Source organism: Saimiri boliviensis, chromosome 12 (genome assembly GCF_048565385.1).
Source record: "Saimiri boliviensis isolate mSaiBol1 chromosome 12, mSaiBol1.pri, whole genome shotgun sequence".
Taxonomy (NCBI): Eukaryota; Metazoa; Chordata; class Mammalia; order Primates; family Cebidae; genus Saimiri; species Saimiri boliviensis.
In genome coordinates, this window is record NC_133460.1 from 106,516,861 (window position 1) to 106,529,916 (window position 13,056).

A 13,056-nucleotide genomic window follows, 5' to 3' on the forward strand; every position below is an offset into this window, starting at 1 on the left:
TTGCTTCCCTGTTCCATGACCTTTCCTCATTCCCCACGTTGGAGGGCAGCGTGAGTGCCTCTGAAATCCTACAGCTGTTAGCCAGTTAGCCACTGCTGTCCTGGACATGTGTCATGTCCTGGGTGACCTTGTAAGACTCCTTCAGTGTCTCCCTCAAAGCCCCCGCGCCCCCGAGGCCCACACTTCACCGCTTCCTCTCTGAGATGCCTGTGGAAGCTGCTTGCCTGCTTCGTCTGCTTAATGACTCACCTACCAAAGGACACGGGGGAGTCCTTTGCTGACGAGTCTGAGTGGGGACGTTACTGATGCGCTTGCTCAGCATCATTTTCTCTCCTCAGATGTGATTCTCGAGTGCCTGGGCTTCAAATGGGAACTCCATCAGCCCCAGCTTTTCCAGTCTCAGACCTTGGCCAAGCTCTACTTGGAAGCCCTGGCACAGGGCAGCACATCTCCCCGGAGGGAGCTGGAGAAGCTTCTGCGAGGTACTTCCTCCCCGGCGCCCAGTGCTGGAGCCCCGGTGCCCTCTATCTTGAGAGTGCCCAGCTGGGAACATGGTTATCTGTTTTGAGACCACAGTCACTCTAGCAGTCAAGAGCAAGGCTCCATGGTGTTATCTCATCCCGTGACAGCCTCCGTTTCCTCAACTGTAAAATAGGGATAATAGTTCTTAGGATGCAGCTTTGAAGGGTAGAGGGGGTACTAGGTGTGAGGTTCTAGAACAAGGCCTAGCACACAGCAGGTACTCAGTACATGCCAGTTACTATGCTTGTAATAACCCGAGTCTCATCTGGCCAGCCCAGACATAGAGGCTCTACCTACTTCTTTGAGAAGAAAAACAGGCCAGGCGCAGCAGCTCACACCTGTAATCCCAGTGCTTTGGGAGGCTGAGGTGGGTGGATCACCTAAGATCAGGAGTTCGAGACCAGCCTGACCAATATGGTGAAACCCCGTCTCTACTAAAAATACAAAAATTAGCTGGGTGTGGTGCCAGGCGCCTGTAATCCCAGCTACTCAGGTGGCTGAGACATGAGAATTGCTTGAACCCAGGAGGTGGAGGTTGCAGTGAGCTGAGATTGTGTCACTATACTCCAGCCTGGGCGACAGAACAAGACTCCATCCCAAAGAAAACAACGAGCTGTGTGGAAGGCAGGCAGACTTCTGACATCTGCGGCTTGTTTGGCTCTCAGTATGCTGGCTCGAGGCCCACATGTGTGCGGCTATTTTGTTTGCTGTCTTTGCTTTTCTTTCCTCTTCTCTTCTACCTCATTCCAAAAAGAATGTAGGCCACTTCTTTCTTTGTCTCCTTTTCTAGTCCTGACCACCCTGGCCTCTCAACAGCTCTCTAAGTCTTCTCCATCTGCACTGCCAGCTGCTGCTTTGGGCTACAGGTTGGGCTGACTCGTAAGCAGGTGCCATGGAAAATTTGAAGCCCCCAAAGCCAGCCAGCATGCCAGTCAGGATGGACTTTCATTTCTGAGACATGCCAGCAGAGCCCTGTTATTCCAGAGCCAGACAGGCAGCTGGAACCCCTGGTCATTCCCCTCCCTGAGCCCGAGCCTGGAGGGAGAGCCCCGCCGCCTGGGGGAATCTGACTCAGCCCTTCCCCTCTGCACAGGCAGTGAGAGCCAGCTCAGCTCCCGCAGAACTACAGCAACCTGGATGCTGGCTCATGAGCTTCTGTGCTCTTCTGAAGCCTTTGTCCCAGCGTCTTCAAGAGCCAGACTAGCCTCTTCCGCCTCCCCGGCACCCAGGTCAGAACACTTGCCAGGCCAACAGTGAAAGGCTCTGGTGAGCCAGACAGTGAGTTCATGGAAAAGCAGGACAGTTTGGAAGGGGAAATGGAGTTGTTAATGTGACAGTCTTTAACATGTCTAGAATGGGTTCCTAAAATGAAAATATTTGGCCCTCCTAAGACAGCCACTCTGATCCAAGCCTCCCTGCGGGAGGCTGTGCCTGGCTAGGAGCCAGCAGGAAAGGTGCTGAGATGAAACCCCAGTGCCCTGGACTGTCACGACTCCAGTGTCTCCTCCGAAGCTCCACGGACTGATGAAGCCCTGGGATTCATGTCTTTTGATAGGAACAGTCACAGTCCTTCATGTGCCCTTAAAAAAGAACATACCTGACAAGGGTGGCTTGCATACCTGTCTCACAGTCACCATTTCCCTGTTCTCGAGGTCATCTGCATGGCTGTCCTGGCATTTCTGTCCCGACCCTGGAGTGCCGGGCTCTGCAGAGAGGCACAGGCTCTCCAGCTGCTCCATTTCCTTCCATGGAGAGTGGAGGAGCAGCTGTCCTGGAGGGGACATGTTTATTCTCTAGCGTGGAATCCAAGAAGGAAGTGGCTCGCTTACTAAAAACAAACTAACTACCTTGGCTTTGGAGAACCCTGGAGAAGAGTGTCATCAAATTACTGATATCTTATCCAATCTGGGGGTTTTACTCAACCTGGGGGGAATATTGAACTTCTGTCTTTCACTTACTCTGACATAACTGATTCCCCCCAACGCCCCACCTTCCTTCTTTTCTTCCTTCCCATGTGGAATGCTTAGCTTACGCTGGGCATTGTGCTAGGAGCTTACCATCTGAGGGGACAGACAAAGCCAAAATGATGGCAAAGCGTGGCAAATACCATGACACATAATATTAACCACCACCTCCGTGTACCTACTGTGTGCTGGACCCTCACGTGCATCCTCCTGTTTACTCCCTGCCATGGGGTGGTTGGCAGGCTGGGATGGGAGGCCTTGTAGTCACGCTGGAGAAGAATGTGATCCGGAGTGGAGCAAGCCTGGCACTTAGTAGGTTCTCACTGAGTATTTGCTGAATGAGAGCCAGCACAGAGCCAGGTGGCAGATGACAGCGAGGGGAGACTGAGGGAAAGGGACTCTCTGCTCTCTCTTTCTCTATAGTTGCACAGGATGATGGACTTTTTGGCTCTGGCTCACATCACTTTTCATTATCTGGAACCTTGAGCTCCCTGGCGGTGGAATCCATGCGCTGCATTCATTCAGCCAATATTTACAGCACCAGTGTGTGGAAGCCTGGGGTGGGCCCAGGGGATGGAGCGGGGAGCGGACCACCTTAGCTGAGCTGCGGGGTTGGGGGGTGGGGGGTGGGGAAGAGCACACCAGAGACACAGAATAATTCATAAAAGGTCATGGTCAAGTTGGTCTATGAAGAAACATAAAGCCAGTTAGTGGGGGAGTGGGGTGCTACCTCACACGTGGGGTCAGGAAAGGCCTCTCGGAGGGAGGGACATGTGAGAAGGTCCCTGATGAGGGAGGGAGGGCAGGAGGTCCACACCATCCCGAGGAGCATGGTGAGAGGAAGCAGGTGAGAGGATGATGGGCAGAGCGGTGGGCAGAGGCTGCAGGCCCTGTGGGAATTGGGGCTGTGAGTAGATCCTGGACTTTTGTGCCAGGGTGTGGGGCACCTCTGGACACCTGAGAGCAGTGTAACTCTGTAACTCATGTTCTAGAATGACTGAGTGGATGGCATTGGCTAGCAATGAATTGGGCTGCCTTTTTGCTTGGAAATGCTCAGTGGCAGTGGTCCCTAAAGTGGAGCTCTCTGGGGCAGAGTGACAATAGCCACCACATGACACCTCAGTCCCACGTTCATCCTTCGGCAGGTGGCACTCCCACCACCTGCCTCTGCACTGCCCCAGGTGCTCGGGGCACAGAAGTGACTGAGGTTCCCTCTGCCCTCAAATTGCTCACAGCCTAATAAGAGAGAGGGTTGGGGGAAGCCATCAGTATGTAAAATGCAGTGTGAGCATCAGTTTGTCAGTTTTGACAATCCACAGGGCAACACAGGATTGTTGCGGGGAGTTAGGAGAGAGATACGTGGGAATTCTGCACTATTTTGGCAACTTCTTATGAGCCTTAAACTATTTCAAAATAAACATTTAAAATACGTCTGTGGGCCACGTGCAGTGGTTGACACCTGTAATCCCAGCACTTTGGAAGGCCGAGATGGACAGATCAAGTGAGGTCAGGCTGAGTTTGAGATCAGCCTGGCCAACATGGTGAAACCCCATCACTACTAAAAATATACAACTAGCCAGGCATGGTAGCGCATAATCCCAGCTACTTGGGAGACTGAGGCAGGAGAATAGCTTGAACTCGGAAGTCGGAGGTTGCAGTGAGCCGAGATGGTGCCACTGCACTCTAGCCTGGGTGACAAGAGTGTAACTCCGTCTCACCCCAAAAACTAAATACACACATACATACATACATACACACATGCAAACACATCTATGAAACAAACAAATAAAATATAGTGTGATACCTGTCTTGATACCTTATGGGCCTGCGAGGGTGGTGGGTGCCTCCCACTGTGTCTTCGCCATGGTTATCCATCCATCATCATCTCATTTCCTTTACTAGCTCAATCCCCTAAGAAGACCAAAGAAAGATCCCCTGTGAAGAAGATGATCATTTCCTTGAAGATCAATGACCCCCTGGTCACTAAAGTCCGTATGTATACACTCGTCTATGTTCTGAGAATGCCGTTGAACAAATGGTCCTCCCAGATTTAAAACTGAAACAAGCGGCAGCAAAGCAAAACAAACCAACAGTCCACAGTGTTCAGCGCTTTCTTCTTAGAAAGGCCTGAACATTCACAGAAAGAAGGGGTGAGGAGGCTAGGGTGACTTGGAGAAATGGAAGAAGGTGGAATACTACTAGAGAGGTTGTTGTCATGGAGAAAGGGTGTGAAGGATGCACAGACTGGGAGGAAATAGCGGGCTTCTTAGAGACGGACCCAGCACAAAAGGAATTGCCCTTCTAGGCTCACACCCACCCAGGGAATCCGTGAGGCCCCGCCTTGTTCCCAAATAGCACTTGACCTGCCTCTTCCTGCGAAGGCCCCTCCCCTCCGCCCCGCCACCACCTCCCCTAACGTGGGCTCACTCTCTCCCCATCCCTTCGCAGCCACTCGGAGGCAGGCTTCTTTGTGCAACATGCGTGATGTCATGTGATGACAGTTGCTTAGGAATCGCTAGGTGAGGAAACTTCAGCTCTAGTTGGGCCATTTGTTGCCAGAGGACACTCTGATGGCATGACAGCATGATTTGCGATCATGCGAGACTTGGAATCAGCCAGGTCCACCTGGCCCCTAGCCAAGGCAGTTCGGTTCCTGAACCATCCAATTATTCTGGCTCTTTCTAAGAGTCTTTAACCTTTTGGAAGGCCCCAGACTCTAAGGAGAATCTGCTGTCTCTGCAGCCTCCCCAAAAATGCAAATACTGGCACACAACATTCCGTACCTATTTGGGCAGTCACATTCCTGCACAGGCCACAGACCCCAGGTTAGAGAACCCCAAGATGGTCTTACCCTGAGAGCAGGCTTAAGAGAGGATCCTTTCAGCAGAAGCTCTGCTTTCTTTAGCGTCACTCTCAGCTCCTTTGGAAAGGCTGGTAGCGCAGATCATCAGCTTCCATGCGGTGCCTGCATCTGGGTCAGAGATGGTGCATTTTCTTTAAGAACCCCTCTGCCCTCCCAGCTGCAGGAGTGAGGGAGGGCCCCCCCGGGTGGTGTCCTCTGTGCAGAGCCCCATGCTGATGGCCCTTTTGGCTGTGCCTCCCCAGCCTTCGCCACGGCCCTGAAGAGCCTCTACATGAGTGAGGTGGAGATTCACTTGGACCACGTGCTGGGAGTCCTGGCTTCTGCCCACATCCTCCAGTTCAATGGCCTGTTTCAAAGGTAAGGAAGCAAGGCTGACTTTGGGCAGGGCCAGGCCTCGGGGAATCAGAAGGACAATTCCTGGTCCATTTGGTAGAACATTCCTCTTCACTGAGCTGAGACATCTCAGGTGTCTTTATGCCAAGCATGGCCTTGAGCCTGAAAAGGAACTGAGACACTAATTCACACTAGCAACATACTAATTTTAACCAAATGATTCTCAATTCTCGATTCACGGGAAAGAAATGCAAATGGGAGGATTTCTACCCTGGGGAGAGACTTTGTGCCTATACGCAGTGACTTCCTAGTAGCCCTCAAACCAGGCTTGCTTATCAATTTCACCTCTTTTGATTATTGGCTAAAAAAAAAAAATCACTCTCCTTTGAGTCATACACATACACAGAGGCTGGCCGCTGGAGGACAAGCTGACTTCTCCATCCTTGTCAGTCCTCATTTTTCCTGCTCATTTGAGATAAAGTCTTGTTTTTTCTTGTAAATAATATTTTTATTGTTATAAATGTTACATATTATAGCTCTTTTGGAAGAGAGGAAAATGCAAAGATCAAAGTAAAAATAGCCCCAAAATCACCCCTGCCCATTTGAGGCACAGCCTCTCTTTTGGACATTCAGACCCCACTGGCCCACCTGGGCTGCCAAGCAGGAGGGTTCATCAGGGTGTGTCAGGGGTGTGGAGAAGAGGTGGCGGGGGACCAGGAGGCATTCAAAGTGGGTTGGCGTTGAACATGAACGTTTCCTCATCCTGACAAAGGTTGCCTGGGCTCGTGGATGCAGAAATCATGAGCGTGAGAGGGTAACAGACGTTGCTTGGTGTTTCTGCCTGCATTCAAGCAGCCATAGAAATGCACCCTGGAGGGGTGAGAGTCAGAGCTCCCAGTCTGCACCGGGCTTTTCCTACAAAGTCAACAGCAACCTGGGTCCATGCAGGGTCTGTGCTCAGTTCTGAATAAGGTGCCCTTTAGTCTCTATGTACGTTGGCGGTCTCCTACATAAAATGTGGTTCAAACTATTTGTCCTATCTGCTTCCCAGGACTTTGTTGGGGATTAGGAGACGTCAGCGCGTAGGGCTTTTGGGTGGGGTGTTTTTTTGCCTTTCAGTTCTCAGCTCTTTGCAGGGATGACCTCATTTCATCTTCCCTGCAACCCTAGGAGGTAGGACTATTACTATGCTCATTTTACAGATGAGAAAACTGGAGGCTTGGGAAGTAAGTAACTTGCCCAAGGCTACATAGCGGCCAAGTAGGGAAGCCAGGACTCGAAGGTCGAGGGGCCCCGGAACCTGCACATCTAACACTGTGCTATTCCGCTTTGCACTTTGGGTGAGGTGGTAATGTCGTCATTTGCTCATTTGTGGTTCTGACCCTCCCTTCAATGGCATTTAGTCAGGAGGGATTTGCTTAGGGTCACTCATTTATCAAGTTATTCACTCACACCTACATTCATTTATTCACTCACCTGCTTCAAGGACAATTTCTTGGGCTTCTCTGGGAGGCCAAGGAGACGGTGAGGGACCAGATGGGCAGGATCTCTGCCCTCTAAAGTCTCCTGTCGAGCAGTCTCCAAGACACCGGAAGTGAGTAAAGGTGGATGGAATGAAGTTTGGGAATTCCAAAGTGGAAAGTGTTGTGCTATGTATTATTAAGTTCAAGTAAAATTAGTATCTGTAATAAGAAAGAGCATTTCTTGGAACTTCCCCTCCTTTTTTGTATATCCCATAATATTCCTCCATTCTGTGAATGTTTATGAAAGGGTAAGTGAACCAAGTGGAAAATCATTCATAGGATTCATTTCTCTGGAATATTTTGTTTCTTCTTCTGGGCTTTTTCAGGGATGTGTGCCTACTGGCTTGATGTCCTGAGGACAGAGGTGGTATCTTGTAGCTTTTTTTCCTGATTCCTGATGCAATTCAATATAAAGAAGAGATCAGGACAGGAGATGGTCTGCCTGGTTTGTTTACTTCTTAAACCTCAGTCTCTTTATCTGAGTGAATGAAGGAATGAATGAATATTCCATCTAAACCAAGAGAAGACAGTAGCTGCTCTGCAGAGGGAAGAGACGGATTTCTCCTGGGGATCTTACAGGTTTCAATTCATTTTTTTGTAGAGTTCACACAGTCAGATTCAACCCCACGAATGTTTTTGAGCTAGTGCCTCATTCTGAGAATCCTGAAATGACTGGGGCCAGGCCTTTGATCTTTGATCTTTTTTTTTTTTCTTTTTTTTGCTATGAAAATATTTTATTAGGCCAAACTACTTGCTATGAAAATGCTTTAAAATGCAGCAGGAGGAGATATAAGCATCTGGCAGCGTTGTTGGGAATGCAGGTGCCTGGACCTCTCTGCAGAGGACACGCATTGAGGAGGGGCCTGGAGTCTTGAAGAGGCTCTCCAGTGTGTTTGGCATAGTTAGACTGTGGGGTTACGTGGCTGTGGCAGATGGGAGGTGAGTAGGTGCAGGCAGAGCCAACTGGTATAGCTTCTTAGAGCCACCTAAGGAATCTGGCCTTGACCTGAAGGTGTTGGGGTGAAAAGTCCAGGTTTTCCTGAGATTCCTCATGCCCTTTCCATTGTATGTATCGCCCACTGTCAGCCCAGCATAGCCTTGTGGTGTATAACTATGAAATCGTAGCTTCTTTACACAGAGAATTTCTGAGCAGCTATAATCTGGTGCGGTCCAGGAAGGTATCTCTGACCTGAATGCTGGAAGAACAGCTTCCCTCTTGAAGTGGGGCCTCTGGCCACTTTCTGTCTCCAAGCCTCAGCTGCCCTACCTTAGGAGCAGACTGGAAGCTGCATCTAGCCTTCAGAACTCTCCCCCCGGCTGATCCAGAGATGAACCAAGAATGGCAGGTTCTTCATTCTCCGTTCCCCTCCCACTGCCTTGTTTTGAATGCCAGAGCAGGAAGGGCTTTGCAGATACTGAGCCAAACCTTTCATTGCACTGATGAGCAAACACAGGCTTGCCTGAAGTTGATGGGACCTGCCCAAGATTCTCCAGATAATTGTGGTGGGGCTGGGATTCTAGGGCAGAGGCCAGGGCGGGCCTGCACACAGCTGGGCTGGGTCTTGCCTGCCTTTGAGAGGCTGATGGTGCAGTTGGCAGGGTGTGGCACCATAGGGTGTGTGTGTGTGTGTGTGTGTGTGTGTGTGTGTGTGTGTAACAGAAGTGCCCCAGGTCACTCTGATAGCTTCACAATGTTCAGGTACTGAATAAGACCTCACAGGTTATCTCAGCTGAGCTCCCAGGCAGTGGGGAAATCACCAGATGACTGCTTAATTCTGAATCACACATACCCGAGGCCTCCTATCTTTAAGGGATGCAGGGTGTGCACACAGCTTCCACTGGGTCATGTTCCTTTGACTCTCATGTCAGTATCTTCATTGGCACTTGGGCTAGAGTCACAGCTGGGATTGTGACGGTCACATGTGTGCACGTATGTATATGCACACACATGCTCACACACATACACATGGAGCACCTCCCTGTGTTACGTGGGTTCCTCCAGGCTCACAGGCCCAGAAGAGCATTTCCTTGCTTCCATGCAGGGCTGAACTTCCTCTGTGTGCAATTGCCTGGTCCTTTAGAATTTCTAGAACTGGAAACCCCCCCACCTGCCCGAGCCAGAGGTGAGCCTGGGTGGCTTTCTTTGCTTCTTTGGGTCTGGGAAATCTGATCATTCCAGTCCAGTCCAGCCGATGGGTTTGACAGTGTGGAAGAGGAAGCATAAGAGAAGGTGCCAACCTTCTGGGGCATTCATTTCTCCCTGGCAACTCCAAGCCCAGCTAGTGTTCCCTGTAGGTTTTGACAGATAAAAGCTGGCACCTAAAGGCTCCTGTGCTCCATGAGGTTGGGGCTCGAGCCTCCTGTTCAGCCTTGTCACACCTTGGGCTTCACCCTCTGCTGACTGGTGAGATCATGTGCTCCAGGAGGAAAGGGCTTCCATCTGTCCCTGGTGGCATTTCCAGAACCAGCAGCACAGGTCAGCACAGAGCTGGCACTCAGGATGGATTTGATGGGGAGGGCCGCTACCTGGCAGTCTGTTGTTTCACAGGAGATGGAGGGAGGCAAGGAACCAGGTAGAAGAAGGCATGGAAATAAAAACTAAGGCAGTTTGTGGGGAGGAGCAATCAGGGTGGCTTCCAAGAGGAGGTTGTGCTGGAGCTGAGCTTGGAAGAATTACAGCAGTCAAAGGGGGAGAGAGAGGGGACAGGGCGGAACAGCAGCAAACTGGGATGGGCCTGGCCACTAAGACCCAATGCAGCTTCGATGGCCGGAGGTTTGGGTGAGCCCAGGTCATGCAGGACCTTGTAGCCACATGCGTAGGTCTTGGTTCAGTCAGCAGAGCGGGGAGCCTGGGCGTGGGACGGGAGAGTGGCAGAGTCTCTGTAGTTGAGGCTGAGCCCGCACTGTGTGACGGATGTGGGATGGCTGCAGGGCAGGGAGGCCAGCTGTTGAGAGGCTATGCTGAGGCTCAGCTGAGAGACCAGGAAGGTCTGCAGGAGGCAGGGGAAGTGGGAGCAGGAGGAGGGTAGGCTCAAGAGACAGCCAAGGTGCAGGATTGACAGGACCCAGCAGTCCTAGAAGCCAAAATGCCCAGGAGGTGACAGCAGCGCCCCATGTTTCCTTAGCACAGGTTTCCCAGTACTCAGGACACTTTCTCACGGATAGAGTCGGTCTCATGGTTTGAAGGGCCAGTCCGAGCACACAAGGGGAGAAAGTGCCTTGGTTGTGACCAGATTACTTATTCATTGATCGTTTCTTAAATTCTTCTAGTAAAGGCTTTGAGTGGCTTCCACGAGTCCATGAAATAAGGCAACAGAACACCAACTTATTATTTTCTTAAGGAGAAAGAAAAAAATGGAAAGGCTAAAAGTGTATACTAACTCTAATAACCCATGCTCTTCCTAAAATGGGCGACACCTCCAGCTCTGGACTTGCTAGCAGCAGATAAACAGGGAAACTTGATCAGTGACATGAGATAAAAATAAAAACTAGTTAAAAGTTTAAAAAACAAATCACTTGGCCGGGTGCGGTGGCACATGCCTGTAGTTCCGGCTACTCGGGAGGCTGTGGTGGGAGGATTGCTTGAGCCAAGGAGTTCTGGGCTTTAGTGAGTTATGCCAATCAGGTGTCCGCACTAAGTTTGGCATCAATATGGTGACCTCCCAGGAGCAGGGGACCACCAGGTTGCCTAAGGAGAGGTGAACCGGCCCAGGTCGGAAACAGAGCAGGTCAAAACTCCCATGCTGATCAGTAGTGGGATTGCACCTGTGAATAGCCATTTCACTCCAGCCTGGGCAACATAGTGAGACCCCGTCTCTTAAAAAAAATTAAAAAAAAAAACCACTTGGGAGAAGCACAGCTACTGTTAGTATTAAAACTGTGAATGTCTTCAGCAGATGACCCCAAACAAACTAATGATCGATGTCCTCAACAATATCTATAGAATATTCGTAAATAGAACAATAAATCTTGTAATGTTTTTTCCCTGGTGTTGGCAAAAGCAGAACACCAAAATGCAACTCAGTCAAAGCTGCCCTTCAGGGATGTGGTTGTTGGTGGCAATGAGACCCCAGCTGCCTTCTGGTCTGGCCTCTTGAAGGATACATTTTAGAATAAGTGCAGAAGGTTCTAGATGTCCTTTAAGCCTCTGCCTGTGAGCAGTATGTATCTCCACTGAGCTTAGGACAACCATTGAGTCATAATGAGTTCAAAGTGCTGCTTCAACATGAGATCCCAGTGGCTATTCTCTGGTGTCCTGTTCAATGAATGAACATCCTTTGAGTCAATTTTGCTGAAGATAGGTTAATATTAGCTGTGAAAGTTCAGTCGCTGAAATGTCCATGACCCTAACTGCCACATAGGACACCAACCGCACTCCATCCACCCCGGCCCGTGCCCTTCTTGGAGGGTGGCAAAGAACCAGGTAGAAGAAGAAAGTCATGGAAATGAAAGCTAAGGGGGTGTGTGGAGAGGAGCAATCAGGGAGACTTCCAAGAGGAAGTGGTGCTGGAACTGAGCCCAGGCGAATTACAGTAGTCAAAGAGGGAGAGAGAAGGGGCAGTGTGGAGCAGTGTCGAATTCACTGCCCTGCAGCTGTGCCAGCCCTGACATCTCCTCAAAGCGTGGCACCTGCTCCTGCCCCAGGAACTTTGCACATGCTGTTTCCTCCCTTCTTGGAATCCTGGCTTCCAATCCCTGGCCTGACCGATGCTTTGCCCGCCCCTTTCAGGTTTTAAGTGCCATTCTTCTGACTTCTGATCACTTTCCTGATTTGACCACACTAGGCTGAAGTCCCCATTTTCTACCTTCTCATCACCTGTTCTTTAACTTTTTAACCCTTAACATAACTGTTAAATGTGGTTATCTGTCTGAAAGTTGACTTAACATGTCACCTCACTGGCCCATCAGTTTTGTTCTTTGCACAACAAGGACCTCGCTGGGTGCCTAGCACCTAGTACATGCTCAGTGAACAGATCCTTCATGGGTGGGTGAGCCAAATCAACAGGTCTTAGTCGTAAGCACACAGAGACTTTCATCTGAAAGCTTCTCTTTGATTCCATTTGTGCACAGAGTGGAAAGGGGCTTGAGGCCCCTCTGGTGGCACCATAAGGCTCTGGACAGGAAGACAGTCCTCAGGAAGGGGGTGACGAGAGGGCTGAGTTGGCCAAAATTGAATCTTAACTCAGCACCTGGTGGCACTTCAGCTTTGAGCCCTAACCCTTGTGCCTTGCTGTAGGGTTTTTGTTTTGTTTTCTCCTGAAGGATTTGATCTCTGGCCTCATCTTCCAGCCCAGAGCTATTTCTAACAAGCCATGCTGGTCTTATCCTCTGGCCAAATGTCCATATCGCTAAAGCAAGTCTCCCTTCCATGTGAAAGGTCTCTGCTGCTTTTACACTGTTGGTGGGAGTGTAAATTAGTTCAACCATTGTGGAAGACAGTGAAGACAGTGTTGGCAATTCCTTAAGGATCTAGAAATAGAAATACCATTTGACCCAGCAATCCCATTACTCAGTATATACCCAAAGGACTATAAATCATTCTTCTATAAAGACACATGCACATGTATGTTTATTGCATCATTGTTTGCAATAGCAAAGACTTGGAACCAACCAAAATGCCCATCAATGATAGAATGGATAAAGAAAATGTGGCACATATACACCATGGAATACTATGCGACCATAAAAAAGGATGAGTTCATGTCCTTGGCAGGGACATGGATAAAGCTGGAAACCATCATTCTCAGCAAGCTCACACAAGAACAGAAAACCAAACACCACATGTTCTCACTCATAAGTGGGTATTGAACAGTGAGAACACATGGACACAGGGAGGGGAACATCACACACT

General features: G+C 49.9%; 1 protein-coding gene across 1 annotated transcript in view; it reads left to right on the top strand.

Annotated features, from left to right (window-relative positions):
• The window catches only part of BTBD16 (BTB domain containing 16), a 59,978-nt gene that overhangs the window by 14,278 nt on the left and 32,644 nt on the right, over nucleotides 1–13,056 (top strand). The window contains exons 5-7 of the mRNA XM_010332175.3: nucleotides 339–482; nucleotides 4,389–4,478; nucleotides 5,592–5,706. Coding sequence (XP_010330477.2) covers nucleotides 339–482; nucleotides 4,389–4,478; nucleotides 5,592–5,706 — 349 coding nt within the window. The remainder of the gene's footprint in view (nucleotides 1–338; nucleotides 483–4,388; nucleotides 4,479–5,591; nucleotides 5,707–13,056) is intronic.